We start from the raw sequence: 19,458 nt of genomic DNA, 5'->3' as shown, positions 1-19,458 counted from the left end.
GCTTCTGGTCCTGGTTTGGGCTCATCTTCCACACTCTAGCCACATGGCCCATAGCCTCGGCCAAGGAGTCAGCCCTCTGGAGAGTCCTGAGTAGGATCAGGGCTGGTTAAGTGGCTGGGGTGCTAGCATCCAGGTGGGTGCCCCATTGCGTGCCCCCATCGCCCACTCCTACTCAGGTTTGCCACCAAGGAGCGTGATGGGCTGCTGTTGTACAATGGACGCTTCAACGAGAAGCATGACTTTGTGGCCCTCGAGGTGATCCAGGAGCAGGTCCAGCTCACCTTCTCTGCAGGTGATCCCGCTTGCCCCATGTCCTTGCCCATCTCCTAAAGGCCCCGCGTCTCTTGGCCCTTGACCCCAAGTCACACACTCTCCCAGCCAGATCTGGGCCCAGCCCAACCATGTGCATCCCCTCCCCATTCCCAGCCCTCATCTGCTGTCCCAGCTCACCTGGGTCCTTTCCCCAGGGGAGTCGACCACCACCGTGTCCCCGTTCGTGCCTGGAGGGGTCAGTGACGGCCAGTGGCACACAGTGCAGCTGAAGTACTACAATAAGGTGCGTGTGGGAGGGGGTCAAGGAGCTGGAGGGCTCTGTCCTTGGCTCAGGTGCTCACCCAGACCTGGGTGGCACTGCCTCCCTAGGGGCTGGTCATGGCACTTCTGGATGAAAGGGGGGAAGGGAGGGGTGGAACTTGCCACCTTGCTGGGCATTCCCATTCCGCTGGGTGGTGTAGATGCTTCCTGTTCTATTAGGCAGAAGCTTGAGTAGACGTTGAGGAAGGTAAAGCACGTAAGTCATGTGAGCACACATCAGTGTGCATGTGTGTTTGTGTCCACACACACGTATATGTGGGTGTGTGTGTACACACAGGGGGTGAGTCAGTGCCTGGCCCATGACCTGAGTGGCTCTTGCCCACTCTTTCCCATCTCTGCCCTTCCGTGTCCACAGCCGCTGTTGGGTCAGACAGGGCTCCCGCAGGGCCCATCCGAGCAGAAGGTGGCTGTGGTGACCGTGGATGGCTGTGACACAGGGGTGGCCCTGCGCTTCGGAGCTGTGCTGGGCAACTACTCCTGTGCTGCCCAGGGCACCCAGGGTGGCAGCAAGAAGTAAGCAGGGGAGAGGGCTGGGGCTGCGGTGAGGCGTGGGCCAGTCAGGGAGGGAGGGTTGTAGGGGGGCCTTTGGGGGCCCTGAAATGGGGACCAGTTCGGACGGGGGTCTTCCCTCACCTTGCTTCCCTCTGCCCCTGCTCAGCCCTCCGCGGGGGCTGGGGTGGGAGGCGGCAGCGGGCAAGATTGGGGGACTAGAGCCGGGCCTCGTGCAGCGGTCCGGGGAGGGGCGGGTATCAGATGAGAGCAGCTCCGGGTTGAGGCTCCCCTTCCCCTGGCTGCTCTGCAGGGCCCCCTGGGCTCCTGGCCTGGCGGCAGGGCTCAGGGAGGAAGAAGAGCCGGAAGCACCCCACTCTCCCTCATGTCGCAGCCATTTTTGCTCCCCCAGGTCTCTGGACCTGACAGGGCCCCTGCTGCTCGGCGGGGTGCCTGACCTGCCTGAGAGCTTCCCTGTCCGAACCCGGCACTTCGTGGGCTGCATGAGGAACCTGCAGGTGGACAGCCGCCACGTCGACATGGCCGACTTCATTGCCAACAATGGCACCGTGCCCGGTATGGGAGCTGGCGTAGGGGCGAGGCCAGGGGCCCTATGCAGAGAGGAGGGGTGTGCCTGCTGCGGGGACCCCTGCACGTGGCGGGTCTCGGAGCCCCTTCCAGCCACTGCCACAGGTTTTCTGTTGGGAGCCCCCACCTGAGCGCCCTTCTCTCCACTCTAGGCTGCCCTGCCAAGAAGAACGTGTGTGACAGCAACACTTGCCACAATGGGGGCACCTGTGTGAACCAGTGGGATGCCTTCAGCTGCGAGTGCCCTCTGGGCTTCGGGGGCAAGAGCTGTGCCCAGGGTAGGGGGGCAGCCCTCAGAGGTCGGGGCCTGGGAGCTGTCAGCAGCGCTGGGAACGCTGGCAGGGTCCGGACAGGCACTGGGCAGGGCCCAGCTGAGCTGGGCTGTGGGTAGAAAAGCGTGTCTGGGCAGAGCCCTGAGAGGGTAGCACGGGAGACAAAGGGCCCAGTCAGAGGCAGGCCTGGGCACAGTGTGGTGCGGGCCCAGGGCAGGTGAATGGTCTGGGGGGCGGGGCTGCCGTGGAGAGTGGGCACTAGGAGGGACAGTGCCCTGCCTCCCAGGGAGCCGCCCCTGCTGAGCATCATACCCCCTGGGGCACTTGGGCGCTCCGCCTCTCAGAGTCTGCCTTTATCTGTCTCCCCAGAAATGGCCAACCCACAGCGCTTCCTGGGCAGCAGCCTGGTGGCCTGGCATGGCCTCTCACTGCCCATCTCTCAGCCCTGGCACCTCAGCCTCATGTTCCGCACACGCCAGGCCGACGGCGTCCTGCTGCAGGCTGTCACCAGGGGGCGCAGCACCATCACCCTGCAGGTGATGCAGAGAGGGGTGGGGCAAGCGGGCCCTGGCCAGGGTTGGTCAGAGATGGCTGGGCGGGGCCTTTCCCTGGAAAGAAAAGGCAGCTAGGTTCGTTTGGTGGATCACTGCTGCCATCTCTTGGGCCCAAGGGAAATAATACCTTTTCCTCTCCGGCCTCAGCTGGGCAGCAGGATGGGTTTGGTGGTCCAGGAAGCAGGACGGTGGGCTGGAAGAAGAGCCGATTAAGGCAGTCTGCTGACCCTCTTTTCTTCTGGTGCCAGCTTCAGGAGGGCCACGTGGTGCTGAGCGTGGAGGGCACTGGGCTCCAGGCCTCGTCTCTCCGGCTGGAGCCAGGCCGGGCCAATGATGGCGACTGGCACCATGCACAGCTGGCACTGGGAGCCAGTGGGGGCCCCGGCCACGCCATCCTGTCCTTCGACTATGGGCAGCAGCGGGCAGAGGGCAATCTGGGCCCCCGGCTGCATGGGCTACACCTGAGCAACATTACCGTCGGGGGAGTGCCTGGGCCAGCCAGTGGTGTGGCCCGCGGCTTCCGGGGCTGTTTGCAGGTAAGCCTCCTGCCCTGCCTTCTCATCTCCAATAGCTGGAGGCTGGAGGCCCGCTCCACAAAGGGCCAACGCTACCTTGTCCCTCCCAGGGTGTTCGGGTAAGCGAGACGCCCGAGGGTGTTAGCAGCCTGGATCCCAGCCGTGGGGAAAGCGTCAATGTGGAGCCGGGCTGTAGCCTGCCAGACCCCTGTGACTCGAACCCATGTCCTGCCAACAGCTATTGCAGTGACGACTGGGACAGCTATTCCTGCAGCTGCGATCCAGGTATGCCAGGGATCCAGGGAAATGGGGCAGGTTAGCAAGTGCGGGGCGGCGACGGTTCACTCTGGCTCAGCCGTGCGACCTGGGGCTAGTCACATCACCTCTCTGAGCCTCTCCTCCTGCACTACAAAGCCAGCGCCAGCTGGTATAGCTGCTCAGAATAGAAGACGGATGAAGGCAGGTTTGAAGAAAGTGCCAGGGGAAGGTGGGGATTGAGCCTCTCCTGTCCTTCTGGTCCCAGGTTACTATGGTGACAACTGTACTAACGTGTGTGACCTGAACCCATGTGAGCATCAGTCCGTGTGTACCCGAAAGCCCAGTGACCCCCATGGCTATATCTGCGAGTGTCCCCAAAATTACCTTGGGCCATACTGTGAGACCAGGTAAGTGGACCATTGCAGGCAGCAGCAGGTCCCAGTGGCACTGCCTGTGTCTGGTGTGTCCCTCAGAGCACTGAGAACCTGGCTGAGCCGCAGCCAGGCTCAGAAGGGCCACACGTGGCTACGCCAGACGGGTGGCAGAGGGAGCCCATTCCTGCCTGGTCCTTCTCCGCAGGATTGACCAGCCTTGCCCCCGAGGCTGGTGGGGACACCCCACGTGTGGCCCGTGCAACTGTGACGTCAGCAAAGGCTTCGATCCGGACTGCAACAAGACAAGCGGCGAGTGCCACTGCAAGGTGACAGCCCCGGCCTAGGCCTCCACAGCGGCTGCCTTGGCCTCTGTTCTGTACCTCCTGGGCTCTTGGGGGGGCAGTGAAGGAAGCCTCCCCACAGAGAGCTGGGAGCTATGTGCCTTTGCTCCACTAGGGCAGGCAAGGGGCTGTTTGTCCTCGTGTGTCTGGGGTGTGGGGCGTCCAGGACCTATACTTAACCAGGGAGCTCTGGGTCAGCTATACTAGTTGTTTGCAGCCTGTTCTGATTGGTGTCTCATTGATAGATTAAACTCCAAAACAGTACCAGTTGTTACATATTTTGAATGTACCATTCTTGGTGGGGACCTGAGGTCAGGGAGCTTCTCTCCAGAGGGGCCACAGTGAAGGATCCATGAGCATCCAGGGAAGAGAGCCTGAGCCAGTGACCCCATCCTCCCTCTTCCCTCCCAGGAGAACCACTACCGGCCCCCTGGCAGCCCTGCCTGCCTGCTGTGTGACTGCTACCCCACGGGCTCTCTGTCCCGAGTCTGTGACCCTGAGGATGGCCAGTGTCCATGCAAGCCAGGTGTCATTGGGCGCCAGTGTGATCGCTGTGACAACCCTTTTGCTGAGGTCACCACCAACGGCTGTGAAGGTAGGGGTCTTGCGGTAGATGGGTGGCCCTCCCTGCTGTGTGCCAGGCCCTCGTGTCCCAGGGAGGCCAGGAGCAGGGGCTGGTTGCAGGCCTGAGGTTGCACAGGGAGGGCTGGGGAGCCTGGCCAGAGCTGTAGGGGGACAGTTGCTCCTGAGTGACGGTGTGTGCTTCCCTGCAGTGAATTATGACAGCTGCCCACGGGCCATCGAGGCTGGGATCTGGTGGCCCCGTACCCGCTTCGGGCTGCCTGCTGCTGCCCCCTGCCCCAAAGGCTCCTTTGGTAGGTGCTGGAGGCCCAGAATGTGAGACTGAGGACTTGGCCTTTCATCAGTGGGGTGAGGGTGGGGAGCCCCTGGCTACTGATCATAGGACCCCACTTTCCAGCCTCCAGGTCCTGGGGACTCCATATCCCATGCTCCCTTGGCTCACTGTTCCCCTGCTCCCAAGGTTGCCTAAATGAAAGGTGCCTATATCTTGGACTCATAACAAAAGTGCTAAAAAACCTGCAGTGTGCGTGGCACAGGGCTGGGTGCTAGAGATTCAAAGATGAGTCACACAGGGTTCCAGTCCTCAGCTCACCACCTAGTACTGGAGTTATGCCACTAGAAAGATGGTCTGGGGAGTAGGGGAGGTGAGGTGCTGTCCCAGGGGACCCAGCCGCAGGATGGGGGCTGGCGCTGGTCCTTGGATTGACGATGAGCAGAGTTCAGAAGTAGAGAATGAGTGGCAGAGAGCTCAAGGTGGTGGCTGGAGAGGGACAGCCACGTCTGGGGGCTCGAGGGGACCACGTGCCCTGTGCTCCTGTAGCCCTTGTTTGGGCTGATCCTACAGAGGTTTTGGCTCTGGTGTTCTCCACACGCGTCTCCCTGTTTTCACCTGCAGTACGGGACGGCAGGGCCCTTGTTTGGTTGTCGCCTGTCTCTGGTCTATGAGGGGCTGGCCCCCAGCAGAACTCAGCCAGGTCTCGGCAGCCTCCTGTGTCTCTCCCTGAGGCCTGCCCTCCTGGCTGCCTTCCCCCAGGGACTGCTGTGCGCCACTGTGACGAGCACAGAGGGTGGCTCCCCCCAAACCTCTTCAACTGCACATCAGTCACCTTCTCAGAGCTGAAGGGCTTTGTAAGTGGAACTTCTCATCTCCATCGCCTTACCCCCACCCCTTGCCCTCGCCCAGTATGACCTGCCCGCCTCCCCAACTTTGAGAAAGGGGACTCTGGAATTCCAGCTCCTGTCTCCCAGGGCCCCCGCCTGGAGGCCATTTCTCCCCTTTCCTGAGTCCTTTTACTCTAGAGTTCAGTTCTACTCTCTGGGTACCTCACTCCTGTGCTGACCCCCCAGCCTATCTTGGTCCCAGGCTGAGCGGCTGCAGCGAAACGAGTCAGGCCTGGACTCGGGGCGCTCCCAGCGGCTGGCCCTGCTTCTGCGTAATGCTACCCAACACACGGCTGGCTACTTCGGCAGTGACGTCAAAGTGGCCTACCAGCTGGCCACTCGGCTACTGGCCCATGAGAGCACCCAGCGAGGCTTCGGGCTGTCCGCCACACAGGATGTGCACTTCACCGAGGTGGGGCTTGGAGGGGGCAGGAATGGCTGGGTGGGTGGAGGTCACAGTGAGTGAGCCTGCTCCTAGCCACTGGGGGGCAAAGTGGGGGGCACTCCCCACCCCCGCCTTTGGGGAGCTCCCAGCCGGCATGAGGCCCCCATGAGACCCCCTGAGCCATGGCCCAGCATATGGGTAATTTAGAGCACCTCTTCCTAACCCTTTTCATAGGAAGGCGCCCGTAGAAAATAATGTTTGTACTGGGGCCTGGTCTGATCAGGCTTCTCGGAGGAGAGGCCCTGCCCATCGTGCCAGGACAGGGAGGAACCAGCATCTAATAACATCTGTGTGGGAAACTCTTAGAGACTGAGGAGGAAGGATTAGAGGGAGGGCATGGTGGGGGGCAAGCCAGGGCTGGTCTAGGTACAGGCTGGGGCCTGGTGGTGGGGACGAGGAGTGAGGCTGCAGGCACAGCCCACGGTGACCGTGCCCTCCCCCAGAATCTGCTGCGGGTAGGCAGCGCCCTCCTGGATGCAGCCAACAAGCGGCACTGGGAGCTGATCCAGCAGACAGAGGGTGGCACCGCCTGGCTGCTCCAGCACTATGAGGCCTATGCCAGTGCCCTGGCCCAGAACATGCGGCACACCTACCTAAGCCCCTTCACCATCGTCACGCCCAACATCGGTGAGGCTGCTGCCTGGGTGGGAGGGCTCAGGGAGAGTCTCTGATAAGGGCGGCCGTGCCAGGGGCCTGCCCACCTCACCGGGGGTCTGACCTGTGACCTCTCCCTAGTCATCTCTGTAGTTCGCCTGGACAAGGGGAACTTCGCTGGGGCCAAGCTGCCCCGCTACGAGGCACTGAGAGGGGAGCGGCCCCCGGACCTCGAGACAACGGTCATTCTGCCTGAGTCCGTCTTCAGAGGTCAGTGGGGGCCAACGGGTGGGTCAGGGGCCAGGCCGGGGCATCTGCGCAGGACCCAGCTGAGTGGACAGTGTCCCCATCCCAGAAACGGCCCCTGTGGTCAGGCCCGCGGGCCCTGGAGAGGCCCAGGAGCCAGAGGAGCTGGCACGGCGTCAGCGGCGGCACCCGGAGCTGAGTCAGGGTGAGGCGGTGGCCAGTGTCATCATCTACCGCACCCTGGCCGGGCTGCTGCCCCATAACTACGACCCAGACAAGCGCAGCCTGAGGTGAGCCGCTGGGGAGACGAGGAGTGGTGGGGTGGGGGGCAGGTTGGGTGGGTGAGGCACAGAGAGGGGCCAGGGGTTGGGGGCATCTCAGAGTGATTAGGGGCGTCCTCCAGTCACGCGACTACCGTGGTGACTGTGTGCCCGCCTGCCCCGCGCCAGAGTTCCCAAACGCCCTGTCATCAACACGCCCGTGGTGAGCATCAGCGTCCATGACGACGAGGAGCTTCTGCCCCGTGCTTTGGACAAGCCAGTCACGGTGCAGTTCCGGCTGCTGGAGACGGAGGAGCGGACGAAGCCCATCTGTGTCTTCTGGAACCATTCGATCCTGTGAGCCTGCACTGCCCTGCCCCCAAGGCTTTGGGCGGAGAGCTCAGGCCCCTGGGCACCCCACCCTTCTTGTCTCCTGACCCTGCCTCCCTCACGCAGGGTCAGTGGCACAGGTGGCTGGTCAGCCCGAGGCTGCGAAGTCGTCTTCCGCAACGAGAGCCACGTCAGCTGCCAGTGCAACCACATGACGAGCTTCGCTGTGCTCATGGACGTGTCCAGGCGGGAGGTTGGACCCACCAGGGGTAGCTGCAGAGCTGGGGGTGGGAGCCAAGGGCACTGGACTAGGTGCTCAGGCCCCGCCCTTCCTAATCCCTCTGGCTCTCTGCCACCCACCCTGCAGAATGGGGAGATCCTGCCACTGAAGACACTGACCTATGTGGCCCTAGGGGTCACCTTGGCTGCCCTACTGCTCACTTTCCTCTTCCTCACTATTCTGCGTGCCCTGCGCTCCAACCAGCACGGCATCCGACGGAACCTGACTGCCGCCCTGGGCCTAGCTCAGCTGGTCTTCCTCCTGGGAATCAACCAGGCTGACCTCCCTGTAAGATGTTCCTCCTCATGCAGAAACCTTCCCCAGTGTCCCGCCGTCACAGGCTCCCATATGCGTCCTCCCCAGTGGCCCCCTCAATCCCTGCTCCTGCAGTAGTGACTGATAAAGAGCCAGCCTAGTGCCTGGCCCACAGTTTCCACCTCTCTAGCTCCCCCTTACTTCCCCAGCACCCGAGAGATACCTTCCTCTGGCCCAGACTCCCCCTGAAGCACCTCCCAACACCCAGGCTCTCCTCCCCTGTCTGGCGAGAGCAGGACCCACACTCTGGGTGTGCCTTGGTCACTGACTGGGCGCGGCCTGGGCCCTCAGTTTGCCTGCACAGTCATCGCCATCCTGCTGCACTTCCTGTACCTCTGCACCTTTTCCTGGGCTCTGCTGGAGGCCTTGCACCTGTACCGGGCGCTCACCGAGGTGCGCGACGTCAATGCCGGCCCCATGCGCTTCTACTACATGCTAGGCTGGGGTGTGCCCGCCTTCATCACAGGTACCCCCACCCCCGATTCTGGGCCTTGAGGTTCTACATCCCTAGGGCCTACGTCCATCTTCATGCCACCTTCTCCCACTCCCATCCCAGGCCCAGAGGCCCACATCCCTATGCCCGGGCCAGGTTCTCCACAAGTATCCCTCTGGTTTAACTCAGCTATTGACACCCCCACTTAGGGACAGGGTCCCCCATCCTGGAGAGGACGGCATGGACAGATGGTGGGCAGAAGCCTTCATCCCCTGCACCTGGCCCTAGGAGCCCACTTGACTGCCTGATTTCCAAGTCCCTGATCACCCCTTCCCCGCTGCTGTCACCAGGTCTAGCCGTGGGCCTGGACCCGGAGGGCTATGGGAACCCTGACTTCTGCTGGCTCTCCATCTATGATACGCTCATCTGGAGTTTCGCTGGCCCCGTGGCCTTTGCTGTCTCGGTAAGTGCTGGAAAGCGGCTGGGGGCGAGCAGGCTGTGACCTCAGGATCCCCTTTAGGAACTGCTGAGGCCTCCATAGGGTGGGGTGGAAGCTGTCTGTCCCCTGATGGTCCCCCTCACACGTCCCCCTCCCCTGCTAGATGAGTGTCTTCCTGTACATCCTGGCGGCCCGGGCGTCCTGTGCTGCCCAGCGGCAGGGCTTTGAGAAGAAAGGCCCTGTGTGAGTATGGGGTGTGGGTGCCCTGGCAGTGGACGGGCATCGGCACGGGAGGCCTCACGGCCAGACTCACAGCCCACCCCCTCCCCAGCTCGGGCCTGCGGCCCTCCTTCGCTGTCCTCCTGCTGCTGAGCGCCACGTGGCTACTGGCACTGCTCTCTGTCAACAGTGACACCCTCCTCTTCCACTACCTCTTTGCTGCTTCCAATTGCATCCAGGTACCTGGTCCGACCCATGCCCTGTGGGAGGCCGGTGGAATTGTAGGTGGGAAGCTTGGGTACGAGGTGCCTTAATAAGCACTTAGACACTTGCTGCTTCTTGCCTGTCAGGGCCCCTTCATCTTCCTCTCCTATGTGGTGCTTAGCAAGGAGGTCCGGAAAGCACTCAAGTTTGCCTGCAGCCGCAAGCCCAGCTCTGACCCTGCTCTGACCACCAAGTCCACCCTGACCTCGGTGAGGGAGCCAGGGTCAGGGAGGTGAAGGGGTCATGGGGAGTTGAGGGGGAAGAGGCAGGAGGGAGAAAGGCTGTGCGTTTGTCCCACTTTTTCTCCATCCTTACATCCTTTCCTGGAAGGAGGAAGGGGTGGTAAAATGGTATGTGTGGCCTTGGAAGAAGGGGCCTGGGGTCGGGGAGGGGTATTTTGACTTGAGAGAGATGGGAGCGGAGCTTAGAATAGATGAGGGAGTGACCAAGACAGGTAATCAGGTCATAAATGCCCCACACCTGAGAATCCCTTGTGCATCTTGGTAAATCTTCTGTCTCCCAGAATGCTCTCAGGAGATAATTCCTGGTGCCATCTTTTGCCAGCAAACCCTTATACAGCCGAGTCCAGGGTACTCGGGGTGCGTAGAACTGGCACAGCTATGGCAGAGCTACAACACTACTAGGCCCTGAAATGGGGGCAGCAAAGACGTGGGGCCTGTCTCTTCAGTCCTGGGCATGCGGGGGGGTGGGGGGGGCGGGGTAGAACTTAGGGCAAGCTCCCTCGGCCCCTCCACTTTCCTGGGGCCACCCCTTCCGGCTCCCCCATGTACTGACCTCTCTGTTCCCTGCCTAGTCCTACAACTGCCCCAGCCCCTATGCAGATGGAAGGCTCTACCAGCCCTATGGAGACTCAGCAGGCTCTTTGCACAGCGCCAGCCGCTCAGGCAAGAGTCAGCCCAGCTACATCCCCTTCTTGCTGAGGTGAGCTCTGGTGATGGGACAGTTGTTGGGGAGGGGAGAAGAGCACCTGGCATGCTAGACCCAGGCCAGGCTGCTAGGAGTTGGGTAGCACACACCATGGCTGACACGGTGGCAGCTTGAAGTGGAAGCAGTGAGGAACATGGGGCAGGAACTGGAAAACCCAGAACAGAGAAGAATGGGACACTGGGCGAGGGGCCAGGCTGATGCCTCCAGCATGTCTTGTCTTCTTAGGGAGGAGTCCACACTGAACCCTGGCCAAGGGCCCCCTGGCCTGGGGAACCCTGGTGGCCTATTCCTGGAAGGTCCAGACCAGCAGCACGGTGAGGACGGAACCTCCTGACGGCCAGTGGTGGTGGAGGCGCAGCTGCCTAACTTTGGTTGAGGGTGGGCAGTGGCGGATGGGCTGCCTGTGATCTCTCCCCCACTTCCTAGATCCAGACACAGACTCCGACAGTGACCTGTCCCTGGAAGATGACCAGAGTGGCTCCTATGCCTCTACCCACTCATCAGATAGCGAGGAGGAGGAAGAGGAGGAAGAGGCGGAGGCCACCTTCCCTGGAGAGCCGGGCTGGGACAGCCTGCTGGGGCCTGGGGCGGAGAGACTGCCCATGCACAGTACCCCCAAGGGTGGGTCAGCGCAGGGTTGTGGCCTTTGCGGGCAGTGGGAGGGCAGAGGGGCTGGGATTCCTAGGAAGCAAGACTAGGGCGGTGACTTTCCTAGCTGTCTGCCTTCTCTGGGCCTCATCTACTTCCTTTCTCCACCAGATGGGGGCCTGGGGCCCGCGAAGGTTCCCTGGCCAGGAGACTTTGGGACCACAGCAAAGGACAGTGGTGGCAACGGGGCCTCTGAGGAGCGGCCGCGGGAGAATGGAGATGCCCTGCCTCGGGAGGGGTCCCTGGGTCCCCTTCCAGGCCCTTCTGCCCAACCTCACAAAGGTGAGCAGGCTATGCTCAGCTGCATGCTCCCCCATCAGCAGCCTCACTCCTCACACTGGCCTGTGGCTGGTGGGGCTCTCGAGGGCAGCCCCATGCTCCTTCCACCTGCTCCTCATGGCACCCGCCCTCCGGCCCACAGGCATCCTCAAGAAGAAGTGTCTGCCCACCATCAGTGAGAAGAGCAGCCTCCTGCGGCTACCCCTGGAGCAGGGCACAGGGTCTTCCCGGGGCTCCTCAGCCAGCGAGGGCAGCCGGGGTGGGCCCCCTCCCCGCCCTCCACCCCGGCAGAGCCTCCAGGAACAGCTGAATGGGGTCATGCCCATCGCCATGAGCATCAAGGCAGGCACGGTGGATGAGGACTCGTCAGGCTCCGAGTGAGTGTGGCTGGGTGGGCGGGACAGGGTGCAGCCCCGCAGAGGCCCCGCCTCCAGGCCTCCCCAGGCCGCTCTGGTGGGCAGTGGAGTGTGGCGCAGGTCCCTTCAGGCCACATGCCCACAAACATGGTGCCCTGTGGGGTCAGCCCAGCCCAGCATCGGGCAAAGTGAGGGAGGGTGGGGAGCCGGGGTTGCTTTTCTGTTTCCTTCTTCTGGTGAAAGCTTCTCACTGTCTCCTCTGCTCCGACTAACCCTCTGTCTGCCTTTTCTGTCACTTTCCTTTCCTGCCTCTCCAGATTTCTCTTCTTTAACTTCCTGCATTAACCCTGGGCCGGTGGTTCCTACACCCTGAGGCTCCCTTACGTTCCTCAGCTGCACTCATGCCCCCACTCCTGCCTTGTGCTTTATCCCGCCCCTGCCCCCCCTGCCCCCCCTGCCTGCAGCAGCGACGAAACAGCCATCTGAGGAGCCTGGGCCTTGCCGGGAGGGGCACCCACCCCACCCAAGGCCATCTAGTGCCAACTCCCTCCCCCACCATTCCCCTCACTGCACTTTGGACCCCTGGGGCCAACATCTCCAAGACAAAGTTTTTCAGAAAAGAGGAAAAAAGAAATTTTAAAAAAGGAACTCCACTCTTCATGACTTCAGGGATTAATTTTTTTTATACGCTGGAAATTGACTCCCCTTTCCCTCCCCAAAGAGGATAGGACCTCCCAGGATGCTTTCCCAGCCTCTCCTCAGTTTCCCATCTGCTGTGCCTCTGGGAGGAGAGGGACTCTTGGGGGGCCTGCCCCTCGTTTGCCATCACCAAAAGGAAAGGACAAAGCCACATGCACCCAGGGCATCAAGCCCTGCGGGCCGCACCGGGCAGGCCTCAGTGCGGTGAGGGCGCAGGGCCGAGGGCACTCCTCACCCCGCCTGTGCCGCCCCTTCCAGGAACTGAAAAAGCCCTGTCCGGAGAGGGGGCAGAAGGACTCAGCGCCCCCAGACCCCCAAATGCTGCATGAACACATTCTGAAGGGAACCCGCGCCCCTGGGTGGCGGCCGGGCCACCCCAGCCCCTCTCCTTTCCCTGGACTCTGGCCGTGCGCTGCAGCCCGGGTGTTTGCTCAGTTCGCTGACCCAAAAGTGCTTCATTTCCCTGCCCGCCCCATGCTGGGGAAGGCCAGTCATGTGTTAAGTTGCGCTTCTTTGCTATTGTGCGGGTGGGACAGGGAGGAAGACGACAGATGGGGCTGGCCCGGTTGCCCCATGCTGTCTCCAGCCCAGGTCTCCGGTCTGGGTTCCAGTGTCCACTCGCCCTCCTCTGAGACCAGACAAACCCCACTGACCTGCTGTGGCCTCTGAGACATGTTCTATTTTTATCCCCTTCTTGGAATTGGCTCTCTTCTTCGAAGGACCAGGTCCCTGTTCCTCTTTCTCCCCCTCACCACCCAGCTCCCTGCGAAGAGAGAGTTAATATATATTTTTTATTTATTTGCTTTTTGTGTTGGGATGGGTCCAGTCCCAGGGGGGGTCTGATGTGGCCATCAGTCAGGTCGGGTGTGTACCCAGCAGTCCTGGCGAGGGGGCCTCAGGCCCTTCCCCTTGCTCCAGGCTGTCATCTCCCCACCTCTCCTCTCCCTCCTCAGTTTTGCCAACTGCTGTTCATCTGAGTCACCATTTATGCTGAGCATGTATTCCAGACTTGTCACCCATTTTCCTCTGGAGCAGGTGGCTAGAAAGAGGCTATGAGTAGAAAAAGTGTTCCTATTTCTCATTTGTAAGGCTGGTCTCTGGCTTTTCTGCCATGGATTCTTTCCCTGGCCTCTCCCCTCAGCAATTCCTGCAAAGGGTTAAAAACTTAACTGGTTTTTACTACTGATGACTTGACTTAAAAAAATACAAAGATGCTGGATGCTAACTCGATACTAACCATCTGATTGTACAGTTTGATTGTAACTGTAAATATGGTAGCATTTTGTGCTTTGTTTTTTCAGTTCCCCATGCTACTGAATAAAACTAGTCCTGTGTGGGCTGAGCACTGTCATCCTGTCCTCCTGTGTGGGGCCCTTTCCTTCCAGAGTGGGGAGGCCTGGTCTCTGGAAAACACGAGCAGGCAGGGCCCTGGAAGGGCCAGGTCAGGGGACTCAGATATCCTCTTGACACCCCCAGCAGTGTCCCCCAAATAGCCTCAGTACTGAGCCCACATCCTGGCATTTCCAACGAAGATGTGGCCGTTAGCAGGAAAGTATGCTTCTCACCAGGACAGGAGGGACTTGTATGGCTGGAGAGGCTGCACAGAGCAGGCAGGATTCCAGCCCAGCCCCTTAGGGCTGAGTCCCGTCCTGGGAGCAGAATTCAGGAGGCAGGGAGGGCTGAGAGGCTGGTGGGAATTGAAAGGTGCTCAGTGACTAGGTACATCCTAACTTCATTCCTCTGGGCAGTCTCGTGTTTTTCCCCGTCGGAAACGAAGCAACTACCCATACTCTAGCCAGCTGTGTGCTCTGCCACATTACTTCTGTTACCAAGTTTTGTGTTTTTCGAAGGTCTGTTCAACAAACTAGATAGGGAGTTCACATGGGGGCCATAGAGGGGAGTTGTTAAGAACACAAACCCTGGAACCAGACTGAGTGACTTAATCTCTCTGAGCCTTAGTTTCCCTGCCTGCAAAATGAGGATGATAATGGTTTGTGCCTAACTGAGCTTTTATGAGAATTAAATGAGTTGGCACATGTTAGTGCTTAGAACAGTTCACAGTGCATAGTAAGAGACCAAGAAACCCTGGCTTCCTTCCCTGGTGCTACTGGGTGGGGGGTGTGAAGGTAGAGTGCATAAAGAGAAAAAACAGAAAGCTCGACCCAGACGGAAGAAAGTGAGCAGGTAGTGAACTAGAAGGGCAGCCGTGGAGGGCAGGCCTCCTCCCCCGCGGACGCTGCCTCCTGAACGTTGCTTAAGCAGATCTGCAGTGGGACTGGAGGGCGAAAGGAACATGCCTTGCCTTGTCCTCTTCGGCCACCAGGTGGCAACAGCACGTGGGTCTGCTGCTTGTTTTGCCTTGGAGGACCCACCGGGGCCTGGCTCACATGCAGGCCACATGAACATGCCATCTGCTGGCCACACCTAAGCGTGTGCCCAGGCTTGCCTTCTGTCAGACACCAGTGCAGGACGCGGTCGGGAGACGCACCTGAGGTCTTCTTGCCCCTGCCAAATTTTCTCCAGAGCCAGACACTCAGTGTCTGTCTCCACACACCCTCCCGCAACTCAATGCTTGGAATCCCAGAGGCTCAGGGAAAGGTGAAAGTGTAGGCAGCTGTCACTGTGATATAGGTGAATGTGTTAAATGAACCTTAAGATCAGCCATAAAAAGAAGAAAGCCACGAGGGGCCCCTGGCCCAGGAACAAGGGAAGGGCCTTTTAGTGCCTCAGAAGGGGGCCTATGGGCATGTAAACCTGAGGGGCGGGGCACCAGCTGGAACTCACTCCCTTGGCCCAGTTGCCTGCTGACTTCCTTAAGTCAGGGCCTGGCCTCCAAGAAGGAAAGTCCTCTCAAAACTCATAAGGAATTGGGCTGGTTCTGGCATTTCCAAGAATCGAAGGCTGTGAGAAAAGGGAGACCCTTAGTTAATCTGTTAAATGAATCTTTTGTCATTCATTTAACAAACACCCCCCATCTTGCAGTCAAATATTTTTTCAATAAATGAATAGAACTCTCCACCACATAAAAATCACAACATTAGGCACTGCAGAGGTTTATAAATCCTGGCACCAGCCCTCAAGTCTAGTAGGGGAAAGAAGAGGAGAACACCAACAGTTCTAAAGACGTAAGGCAGAACATAACAAGGTGTTCAGGCATCTTCTGCCTGAGGCAATCAGCGAACCTGAACACCAGGGTACCCACCCAAGGGCCCCCCCATCCCATAAGTACAGCAAACAAGATGCTGAATTCCTAGGAGTATCCATTCTCTTGCCAGGAAAGGACACCCACGTTTAGAATATAAATAATAATTTACCAAGACCCTGGTTTGATAGCCTCACGTACTGTGAATTAAACCCTTCTTAAGTTGATCTGGACCTTCTAATAACATATGAAGCCTGGAAATGACTAGAAAAAGGCAGCCTGTTCCCATCGAATGCCAACAAGGGGGCTAGTCATAGCTTGATTAGCTGGAATCTCAAGGGCCTAGGGCCTATTCAGACCCCTGCTTGGGAAGCCCATCCTGGCTCCCTCATTGGAATTACACAGGAGTTTACTCCAAATCTGTTAGAAATTGGAGCAGGATTTATTTTCACATGTATACAGAATATAAAAATATACTCATTTCATTTTAGAAAAATGCAGACCAATGGAGTAAGCTTATCATAAACTGGCCTGTTAGGAGTCATAGAATCCACAGGAAACAAGTTCTGGAGACCAGATGCCTGCCTCTGCCTCTCCAAACAGGCCTGAGTCCAGTAGAGGATGTTATTCAGGAGGACTGCTCCTTGGAGAGCAGGGAGGTTAGCTACAGAGGCCATTCACATGTAAATGTCCAGCGAACCAAAGCCTGGGATGAAAATCAAACTCTGTGGAGCTGGACACAAGACCGGGGGTGGATGAGGACAAACCACTCTCCAGCATTTCTTATTTTCTGTCTAACTTCACCACTGGGAGGCAACCTCTTTTTCCTAACTTGTTTCAACTGAGAGTTTGATTCCCCTCCAGCTCAACCCTAATCCACCCTATCTCCCATGGTCTCTACTCCTGGGGCACCAGCCACGGTGGCATCTCTTCCTTCTATCCCTGGGCCAGAATCTGCTGGAGTCAGTCCTGCCTCCAAGGAGAGGGCTTGGGAAGCTGATTACAGAGGTGAGTCCAGGCAGTGACTATAGTGGTTTGCTACTGAATTCTTGCTTGCTGTCCTGATCTCTTTACCTAAAGAGACAGAAGAAGGAACTGGTTTAAATTGCCCTTCTTTCACAAGCCCATTTGTCACCAGCTGAGTTCAAGTTCCTCAGGGTAGGAAGAAGTGGGACTCCCTGCCCCTCCAGGCTCCCCTCCTCATCCCCATCAAGGGAGAAAGAGACAGCATCTCAACCTGTCTTACCTGGTAGGTCCTGGGACTGCAACTTTCCTGGGGGGCTGCAGACTGCTGCGACCGGCACCAGTGATGGGAAGATTTGGTCGCTGAGAAACAGGAACTTGATGGGTGTTAACAAAAGACATGAGTTAGCAGAAGGTTCAAGTGACCTTCTCAAAAAGAAATACTGGATGAAGGCCGAGTGAGTTTGGGATTAGTGCCTTTCTTCCCACCCAAGATAAAAAACATAAGGTATTTGAAAACTGAGGTTCAAACTCTGCCCAGGCCCACATTCTCTCCTTAACTCAGCCTCCCCATCTTCAAACAGAGCTGTAATGAGGGTGGAGGAAAGTCACTGCTACCAACTCTGGGAGGGTGCGTTCATGCTGGGCAGGGGTAGGTGTTCTTCCTCCTGATTTCTTATCCTTATGGCCATTCTTCTCACCTCTGTGCCCTGCGGCACTTGGTCTTGGAAGTCCTTTCCGAGCTGGCAGGGAATCTGGAGGAAGGGCACCTTTGCTGGATGGTACACTCCGGCTGGTGAGTGGCATCCTGCTGGCAGGCCTGGGAATGGCCGACGGAACAGGCAGTCGACTGGAAGGTTTAGCAGCTGCTCCCTGCGGCCGAGACAGGCGCTGAGAGTTGCTGGTAGAAGGCTGTGCAGCCAAGACTGGTCTGACGGAGGTAGGTGGGCCTGGTGGAGAGGAGCAGAGGAATTTTAGGGTCAGCTCCGCATCCTCCCTCCTCCCATTCACCCACAGCTTTGCTGCCCAGGTCTTCTCACTTGCTGTTGCTCTCCCACTGGGACCGGCTTTCCCCCGGACTGGAGGAGTTGATCGGGCAAGAGGAGAAGATGCTGGGCTTTTGGATGCAGGGAACAGATTGAAAGTGGGCGACTCCTGAAACACAAAGAGAGGGGGAAAAAAAGGACTAGAATGGAAAAATAATCTGTTTTGCTGGCTGATTAAGGGACAGAGGTGGAGAGCTGCCTAGATCCCAGTAAGAGCAGAAGTTTGCTGCCAACATCATCATCATCATCAACAATGCCATTTACTGAGAGCTTACTATAAGCATTATAGAGTTCACGCACAGATGCGGTGGTAAGTGCTTTGCTTATGGTACCTCGTTTAATTCCAACAATCCTATGAGGTAGAATTTGACTATCTCTATTTTACCAACAAGGAAACTGCTCTACGCCTGTACTGAGTCAGGCACAGTGTCGGGGGCACACATCTAACCCAAACCCTCTACACTCACCCTCTTCATGCTGGAGGGCCTCTTTCCAGATGTTGCTCGAAGAGCCCTGACTGACAGCTTCCTATCGCTGCTCCGGAGTCGGGGTGTCAGGCTGCTTGGGGAGGGGGTGCTCCGAGCCAAAGAGCTCACGGTGGGCAGCAGGTCTCGGACAGGACTGTCCTTGAGCACAAAGGTCTCCCGCCGAGGGCTGGGCTTCACCCTTCGAGGCCCCGGGCCCTCACCGGTGTTCTCCCGCTCCTGCAGGGCACACTGTTCCAGATGAGTTGCCAGCCGGTTGGCTTCACTGAGGATTTCTTCCAGCTTCTCTGGGCTGAGGGGGCCTAAGCTGAGCCTCAGACTCTGGGGGGCAGGGGCCACTGCATTTGGGTCACTTCGATGGGAGAGACCTCGTCGGAGGGGTTTCTCCGGAGTCACCGACACTGCTGTATCTTCTTCCTCTCGACTGAGAAAGAAAACAAATCAGCCACCATGCCCACATGGAAGAGAGCAGAAGACTACAAGGGAGACTGGGCAAAACCCCCACTACAGAGCCAGGAACACAACCCCAAACCCTGATACCCGTGCTGGCTGTGAGATCTAAGTGATGAGGCAGCCGGTTCTAGGAGGCCTTCAGCACTTACTGACATGGGAAATTATGCCAGGATGAACATGAAGCAAATCCACTTACCCTTCTTCTTAACACCCTGAAATCTCATTCCAGCTTATCCCTTCTCCCCTCCCACAGTAGTGTCATAGGGGGCGAAGTCAACCAGCCACCCAGAAGCCCCAGTGCACCCAACCTTGCTAAATTACCAATCCAGACCTGAGACCAATAATTCAGCAGTGAGGGGTTAGAGACAACCATTGTTGGAGGAAGGTAAGTAGGATAAAGAGTCTACTACCTGTCAGATGGTGACAGCCCCCCAAAGTCCAAGGTCTCATCTGCTATAAACTTTACATCTGTAGGGGAAGAAAGAAGGAATGCCAGCCTTTGGTCCCTAACACGGCTCTCAATCACAGGGCCTCATTCTTCCCTCCAGCGTTTCCTTACCTTCTTCTAAATCTTCCATGTTCCAGCCAGCAGGAGCAAAAGTCAGCTTAGACCCCGGAGCTGGAGAGAAAATATACCTTTCCTCAGGTCTCCATCCTGCCCAAGGCCTCCCAGCTAGACTCAGGGTGCAAGCCAGGGGCTGGGAGTCACGCTGGAGGTAAAGCAGGCGTCCCAGCAGCAGCATCTGCCCCTGTTACTGAGGTACTGTTACCTGCGGGGCAAGTGCCGACAGATGCCCCCATTCTCCCATCTCCTTCCGCACATTGGCCCCCGCCCCCCTGCGACCCGACCTCTTCTCGCTGGGGCGGTCTACGCGCCCCATCCTCC

The 19,458-nt window shown here is 58.6% G+C and overlaps 2 protein-coding genes across 6 annotated transcripts in view; one reads left to right on the top strand and one right to left on the bottom strand.

Moving 5' to 3' along the window:
* The window catches only part of CELSR2 (cadherin EGF LAG seven-pass G-type receptor 2), a 24,090-nt gene extending 11,244 nt beyond the window's left edge, over positions 1-12,846 (top strand). Inside the window, exons 4-34 of one of the 5 annotated variants that reach the window (XM_082382698.1) lie at positions 177-292; positions 468-556; positions 950-1,107; positions 1,496-1,659; positions 1,824-1,949; positions 2,313-2,479; positions 2,746-3,033; positions 3,123-3,297; positions 3,536-3,677; positions 3,850-3,970; positions 4,397-4,580; positions 4,759-4,860; positions 5,601-5,695; positions 5,931-6,140; positions 6,617-6,800; positions 6,909-7,037; positions 7,123-7,303; positions 7,463-7,630; positions 7,730-7,856; positions 7,971-8,171; positions 8,490-8,664; positions 8,982-9,094; positions 9,234-9,313; positions 9,402-9,528; positions 9,640-9,762; positions 10,368-10,495; positions 10,727-10,815; positions 10,928-11,122; positions 11,261-11,431; positions 11,571-11,805; positions 12,742-12,846. In XM_082382698.1, coding sequence (XP_082238824.1) covers positions 177-292; positions 468-556; positions 950-1,107; positions 1,496-1,659; positions 1,824-1,949; positions 2,313-2,479; positions 2,746-3,033; positions 3,123-3,297; positions 3,536-3,677; positions 3,850-3,970; positions 4,397-4,580; positions 4,759-4,860; positions 5,601-5,695; positions 5,931-6,140; positions 6,617-6,800; positions 6,909-7,037; positions 7,123-7,303; positions 7,463-7,630; positions 7,730-7,856; positions 7,971-8,171; positions 8,490-8,664; positions 8,982-9,094; positions 9,234-9,313; positions 9,402-9,528; positions 9,640-9,762; positions 10,368-10,495; positions 10,727-10,815; positions 10,928-11,122; positions 11,261-11,431; positions 11,571-11,805; positions 12,742-12,748 — 4,570 coding nt within the window. In that variant the 3' untranslated portion in view covers positions 12,749-12,846. Of the gene's footprint in view, positions 1-176; positions 293-467; positions 557-949; positions 1,108-1,495; positions 1,660-1,823; positions 1,950-2,312; positions 2,480-2,745; positions 3,034-3,122; positions 3,298-3,535; positions 3,678-3,849; positions 3,971-4,396; positions 4,581-4,758; positions 4,861-5,600; positions 5,696-5,930; positions 6,141-6,616; positions 6,801-6,908; positions 7,038-7,122; positions 7,304-7,462; positions 7,631-7,729; positions 7,873-7,970; positions 8,172-8,489; positions 8,665-8,981; positions 9,095-9,233; positions 9,314-9,401; positions 9,529-9,639; positions 9,763-10,367; positions 10,496-10,726; positions 10,816-10,927; positions 11,123-11,260; positions 11,432-11,570; positions 11,806-12,101; positions 12,377-12,505; positions 12,639-12,741 lie in introns of those variants that run through there. The other 4 variants (XM_082382697.1, XM_082382696.1, XM_082382695.1 and 1 more) reach the window with 4 other exon arrangements.
* PSRC1 (proline and serine rich coiled-coil 1) lies at positions 12,680-19,332 on the bottom strand (the record flags this gene model as incomplete). The annotated part of the gene is given in 8 exon segments (XM_082386898.1): positions 12,680-13,147; positions 13,150-13,246; positions 16,872-16,965; positions 17,290-17,538; positions 17,629-17,743; positions 18,102-18,543; positions 18,983-19,040; positions 19,132-19,332. Coding segments are annotated over 8 exon segments (1,707 nt in total). The 5' UTR covers positions 19,316-19,332.
* Between the last annotated feature and the right edge of the window lie 126 nt (positions 19,333-19,458).

The sequence above is a fragment of the Balaenoptera borealis genome (assembly GCF_965194805.1).
Source record: "Balaenoptera borealis genome assembly, chromosome: 1".
NCBI classification, from domain to species: Eukaryota; Metazoa; Chordata; class Mammalia; order Artiodactyla; family Balaenopteridae; genus Balaenoptera; species Balaenoptera borealis.
Note: the sequence above shows the minus strand (reverse complement) of the source record. Positions and strands in the feature narration are given on the sequence as shown.